The sequence below is a fragment of the Nicotiana attenuata genome, unplaced genomic scaffold, assembly GCF_001879085.1.
Source record: "Nicotiana attenuata strain UT unplaced genomic scaffold, NIATTr2, whole genome shotgun sequence".
Lineage (NCBI taxonomy): Eukaryota > Viridiplantae > Streptophyta > Magnoliopsida > Solanales > Solanaceae > Nicotiana > Nicotiana attenuata.
This window is the reverse complement of record NW_017673373.1, coordinates 66,870-73,582: the sequence shown is the minus strand read 5'-3', so window position 1 is coordinate 73,582 and position 6,713 is coordinate 66,870. Positions and strand designations below refer to the sequence as shown.

The 6,713-nt window shown below is 35.6% G+C and overlaps 1 protein-coding gene across 1 annotated transcript; it reads right to left on the bottom strand.

Moving 5' to 3' along the window:
* Positions 1-824: 824 nt before the first annotated feature.
* On the bottom strand, positions 825-6,396 carry LOC109216189 (transcription factor E2FB-like). The gene is made up of 14 exons (XM_019380321.1): positions 5,967-6,396; positions 3,880-4,066; positions 3,579-3,638; positions 3,274-3,359; positions 3,104-3,192; positions 2,934-2,988; positions 2,758-2,810; positions 2,617-2,667; positions 2,463-2,511; positions 2,300-2,365; positions 2,089-2,165; positions 1,700-1,925; positions 1,421-1,487; positions 825-1,321 (listed from the first exon to the last, which is right to left on the bottom strand). Exons 1-14 carry the CDS (start codon positions 6,090-6,092, stop codon positions 1,191-1,193), a joined length of 1,323 nt encoding a protein of 440 aa, XP_019235866.1. The 5' UTR covers positions 6,093-6,396; the 3' UTR covers positions 825-1,190.
* Positions 6,397-6,713: the final 317 nt, after the last annotated feature.

The window sequence follows — 6,713 nt, the reverse complement described above, 5'->3', positions numbered from 1 at the left end:
TATATATATAAAGGGCCAGAAATAGTCTAAGTTGCCACTGTGTTCATCTAGAAATTTTAGTCCTCTTCTCAAGAAGAGAAACTTTTGCTGAAACTTGTAAGGTTAATTTGGCGATTCATGTTTTACTTAAAAATTCTTTTTCAAAAACATTAAAGTCATAACTTTCGACAAGTGAAATATGACATTCTATTTAAATGCAAAGATACATAAATTTCAGAATTCCCTTAAGGAAAATCATATTGTTCGCGGGTGGGAATTTCCACTAATGTGATGAAGTTGTTGCCAGTCGGATTGGATGAAAGTTGATAAAGAGATCCAAACATAGATTTTGGATGACTTAATATGATAGGGCAGGATTTTGGTGCAAAGTAACGTACATCGAAGTATATATTAGTACCTTTCAACCAAATATTAGTCCATTGTTTTTTCTTTTTCATAATCATAAATTGTTATTCAATGATAATAGACCACCTCTTCGACCCTTTTCCACTCAAATACCAAATTTTTGGTTCAAACGCATGGCGTGCTCTTATCCCAATTCCCACACATCACAACTGCACCAAAGCCCTAGGCACAATATTACTCCATTGTTCTTCCACGGTAGCTGCACCATTTCTGTTGAAGAAGGCAAAAACTAGCACAATATTAACACAAAGCATGCATTTCTTGACATTCTTTTTTGTTGTACCATTTCATTTTCTCAAGTAGCCTGACCAAGCTGAGGTGAAGATTAACATAGCATGCTCAAATTTGCCCACAGTTAGCAGCAAGCTTCCAGTAATTGCAGTTTCAGATGTTACAAGAAGCTCTAAAATGCAGCGGAATAAATCAAATTTTTCCAAGTTGATCAACATCAATATATGACAATAAACCTTCTTATCAAGAATTTCAAAGCTAAGAAAAATTTGATAATACACAGTGAAATTTAGACAGCAGTTTAACCATCTGATTATTGCCATTACCAGTACAATTCAAGTATATATATTAACTGTACAATGAAGCCTATTTCTTGGGTCTCAAATGCCAACTTCCTGATCGAGCAGTTAGGGAAAAGCTCCCGGATGCACTTGCTGTTTCCTTTAGGTCATTCAGAATCTATACAGAGGATTTTAATCAAATGTAGAACTTCTATTATACCGAGAACAAGCATCGCCTGAGCATCCACAGTACTGATGCCAGGAAAATACTCCTCAGCTCCCAGTTGTATTTGCAGAAGGCAGTTCAGTGGTACTGGGTGGGGGAGTTTGGGCACGTGGAGTACTGACGTTAGCAATTGAATAATCCTCATGAATTACGTTCAACTCGTTCCAGTCAAGAACAGCTATTTTTGAGTCAAGGATTCTATCTTCACAGGATAACTTTCATTGATAGCAAGAAATAAAAATAGAAAACCAAATGAAACAGGGAACTAATAGGATACAGTCTGCCCTCCAGATGTCAGTGATGCTAACATCAGCATCTGACAAAAGCCAGTAATCTTCTTCATTCTGCAGGACCGTATAAAAAGTCAGTGATGGAAAAAACAAAGTGATCCAATCGCTCATTTGAATTCCCAATAACTGCATTAGATTGTTTCTCCAAAAATCCTACTCATCACGTAAAAGACAAAATGATGCACTATATATGTTGAATTTCCTAATTTTCTTGCTTGTAAAACACTCAACTATCAATTTTTTAAGGCTTGTAAACTAAAACTTACATCAACATCTGAAACAATCTTCATGATTCCACTTGCAAAGTCCTGCGAAGTACCAACATCTGCGCACACACTTTGATTTTCTTTTTCGTCTATTCTGCCATCAACTCCTCCACTCTCCTCCTCAGTAGGCAATGTTGCAGTTTCATTCTCATTGAAATCTGATGTTGAAGGCATGGCTGATGGTGCCTCGACAGCATTTATCTCTTCAAACTTTTCCTCGAATTGACTAAATAAAATTTTCAAAACAAAGAAAGAATTACACACAAATCATCTATACTCTCCCTATTAAGTTACATTGCCCTTAAAATATAAACACTGCACTCTGTTTCTAGCAACATATTAATCGTTTCAATATCATAGATTAGTTGCAATAAAAAGAGAAAAAGTACCTGACAAGGTAAACGTCAATTGGTCCCATAGTGCTGCGAAGCACAATTCTGTATCTCCTTTGTGGATAATCAACAGCCTATTGGAGAAAGGAAGACATACTAATATATGTAGAACTGCTACTTAAATTTTGCTGAGGTAACCAGTTAAATAACCGGTAGACTTGCTACGATACTGAAAGGAAAGTTTCTGTACTAAAGAGAAAGCAGTTACCTCATCAGGATCTGGGACTTCTAAAGTGGTGCCATGTGGAGCTTTAATAGCTATCAGTGTTTCATTCTGATGAGGGCAATAAATGTGAGCGCTGATCATTTGATGAAAATTGCATTACAAAAGAATGAAAGGAAAAAACCAAAAGCATCTGTTCTAAAGTTACCTGAAGACAAGGTAAGCTCTTTATATCATCTTCAGTAACGAGAAGCCATCTTTTGGAGGAGATGAGTGGCAAGAATAAGGAAGGAAAAGTGAGCAGATAGATCGGCTGATAACCAAGAGTAACAAAAAGAACTAATAAACCAAAGAATGGGTACCTTTGATTGTTTTCATCTTCACACAGGTCAGTCAACCTTTCTTGCATTTCTCTGGAAAAAAACCAATATAACACAGTATTAGCATAATGGTGAAGCAAAATAAAACCTTGAATATTGTATTAGAGGCATTCAGAAGATAACCTTGTCTGTTCATCTAATCTACGTTCTTCAATAGTCATATTTTCTACTTCTGCCTGAAAAGGAAGCAGAAGCCAACGATTAATCCTTTGGCTCAGGCTACTTGGCAGATTATGACTGCGCTAAATGACAATTAAAAAAATAAGAAAGCAGGCAGGCATCGAGATATTTCTTCTTACCTGTAAACTTGTAACACTATCATCAACTTCCCCTGGTCTTGAGACATCTAAACCCCTATGTAACAATAGAACTGAATCACAACTTTTTGTTTATTGAATGATCTTGAATAATGTAGAACTTCAAATGATAAACTTCAATAAAATATATTTATTGGATAAGCATTTCATACTTCCACTGGATCCTGTTTTTGAGTTTCTTCTCAATCAGACCAATGCCTTCCAGGACATTTGTGATGTCATATATACGCCTTTTCTGCACCTGTTCTAAGGAAAAGATCTGTAAGCTGGTAGAACTTCATCACACATGCTTATGTAGTATCAACTGCGAAGTGAAGGTTACCTCTAATGTATCAGCAGCTTTGTTTAGATCTAGAACGCCATCTTCTGCATGTTTGATCAGGTTAATGAACTTCTTCGTTAAGAGACCTGAATGAGAATCAAGAGAGGTAAGTCATGAGTTACTTACTCTGGTATATGTTTATCCAGTACAACAAGTAATGTTTTAAGAGAGATGTCCTATAAAATATAAATGCACAAGCATAAAAAATAAAACTCACACCTAAATCCACACACCTAGGGACATAGTGGAGACAAAGACTAAAAGGCACAAATTGATAATCATAAGTCATAAAAGTAATAATTTACCCAAGGAGCTGTCGTAGCGGCAAGGACCAACTGGAGTAGCATTATTTCCTGAAGGGGATCCTGTAATTTGAAATATTTAAGAAGTTATATCTTTCATAATTTTATGTGTTCTAAAAATTGGTGGGTGACTCAGAGAAAATGCAAAACAAAGATAAGATGGAGCGATATAACAAAGAAAATATTACTAATCATTAAACTGTTTATCTGCCAAAATGAATAAGATAAAAATGATGAATTTTATATTGATGATATGAGATACATAAATTAATGTTGACAAAAACTTCTTCATAGGAATCCATACCTAAATTTGAGGTAGCAGCTTGAGAAGCAGATCTGGCCTTTGATGTCCTAGGAACTTTCTGTGCCTTTCCAACTTTCCCTGAGATTGGTGTCTGCATTGGACTACTCACGTCAGCATATCCAGAATCTGTTATCTGTGCACCAACTCCCTGTTTGTAGTTTGCTGTTTCACTCTTCCGTTTCAGTGGCTAATCAAGACAATAGAATATCCCCAAGTTCCCATCAGCAATAAAATTTAGAAGCTTTAACCAAAAATTGTGTCTGAAGTGAAGTTGATATATAGATACTATAAACTACTCAACCAGATTGTCATATCAAGAAACTCAAATTGTATCACTAAAAAAATTTAAATAAAGATTTTGGAAATGGAACATAATAAAAAACTAATATTGGCAGCATGACGATAATATTATTTGATGCTTGTCCAATCGATCTCATTGATTGTTTCAATAGTTCACTAAAAATTTGATGCAGTTTGGTATTTTACCAGTTATTGGTAGAGTAGACCTCATTCATCATGACAATGGTTGCTTAGTCCATCGCGTTATCCTTTTCCACTATCATATGACTTGACTTCAGCCTAAAAGCTACTGCTATAACTTCTCTAGACATGTGAGACAGCATAAGACTAGTATGCGCAAGTCTCTATGTAGTGGCCGACATTTTAGATGCTTCACCAGAACAGGAGGACTAGAGGCCTTCTTTTAACAGTTCAAGCAGGGGGGGGGAGAGAGATGCATAATGTATTAGAACATTGTAGCTTCTTAATTAGGCACTTATTTCCTCTAATGATTCCTCTAGTTTCTTTCTCAATTTGCAATTCACAAGAAATTGCATGTAACTAGCACCGATCCACAAGCTGAGTCATAGGACCAATCAGTACCTTGCAAATCTAATCAGAATTCAACTTTACCCTCAATCATGTACAGTTCTTACTCCAACCAAGAACCTTACGCTCTGAAAACCATATCAACCTTCATTTTTACTATTCAATCAATTTGATTTAGTTTTTGTCAAACCATAGCCAAACTCCATCAACATGTAACACCCTAGGCAAATCCCACATCGGGAATACTCGGGAGAAATGTTGGGTATATAATGAAGCAAGCCTCATGACGCGTGTTAAAGTCGTACTAACCTAGACACAAAGTGTTAACCTAGAATTCAGTCATAGACTATAGCAACTCTCTCGACTAAGAATCATTCCTTCTTACACATCAAACAAATGTTTTTTTTTTTGCAGCAAATGATGGCCATCCTGAAAGTTTAAACTGATTCATCGGAGAAAAATGCAAAGGGGAGGAACTAGTACTGGACATTTTTTGGACTTTGTTAGTACTCGTGTCCTAGATTGACACTTTGTATAGGGCCTAACTTCTCTCTTTTGTTTTTCTCTTTTGTAACTAGGCTTCCTGAAACTATGCATCTTCTTGATGCTCTTTTTAATGAAACACAATCACTTCATCAAAAAAAAAGATCCTTCTTAATGCATACAAAGACATTTGACAATTTTCTGCATTTCAAAATTCCACACGCCTCTTACATTGTAATTTAGATCTTGACCAACCTAAACGAATGACCTTGTCCCCTCTGCTTTCTCCTTCTAATTAAATTCTGCAGATATAGTCTCCTTATCTATTGAAAGAAGTAATGGTAACACAAAAAGAATAAGAAACCTAGCAATTTAGGTAGGTTTGTAGCTGAAAATACAAGAGCTGCTACAACTTTCATTTTATCTCCAAACTTATGGAAACTAAGACATCCATAAAGCCAAAAGACCAATCAATCTTGAACTCAAAATGACACAAAGTTCAGATCGGGTAAATTGATAAAGACAACAATCCAAATCAAGAAAGATCACATACTAGAAACGGGGACTTCCACACATATGAACTAATGAAAATTCAAGTCAAACCCAATTGAAGAAATCACCTACAGGACACAACCACATATATTCTACCTTTACTGATGCAAATTAAACGGCAAAATTTCCTAGAATTTGTTCAATTCACTCACTCTCAATAAGGGGACAAAAATATGTATAACAATAAAAGACCATTTCCAGTACATGAAAATTGGAAGACTCACAGTAGACTTAACAAGGATGGCTTCAGGCTGTTGAAGTGGGTCAGTAGAGAAGCGGTGGTAATCTCCAAGCGGCGGTTTACTCGACGTGAATGGGAGCTCACGCTGTTGATGATGTGGCTGCTGCATGATCTGCTACTCTTCTTTTTGAAGCAAACCCCAGCTGACAAAATTCCCAAAGTTTTTAATCGTTTTGATTTTCAATTCAACAATCAAATTGAATTGGAAGCCCTTGTGGCTATGGTTTAGGGGGGTTTTCAGAGGAAATTGAAGGAGAGGAATTTAGAGAAAAAGGAAATGGAAGGAATTGAGAAGAAGGGGAATTGAGGAGAGGAGAGGAAGAAGATGAGATCTGAGAATAGAAAAAGCGGGAAGAGAGAGAAAGGGGAGAAAACGAGGGAAAGGAAAGGGAAGAAAGAAACAAAATAGGTTCGGATATGTATATGGAGGGAAGCACAAGCACTTAATATGTAAATTTAATTTAAAGAAGAATAATGGAATCAAACTAAGTCAACTCATCTAATCATTCTTTTATTATTTCTGAATTGAATAATACTATTTTTTTTTAAAAATAAAAAATAAGATCTACTTGAAAATTTTGTGGTAATTTTTGTTTACACCTGAGATTGGGGAATTTTTTTTTTAATTGTTAGTAATATTTTTAAAAGTCATTCGGTACAAACTCGTAATGTTTTCTAGATGATAAATGATAGTATAGTTTAATGGTGCTATAAGAGTTTTGGTTACAGT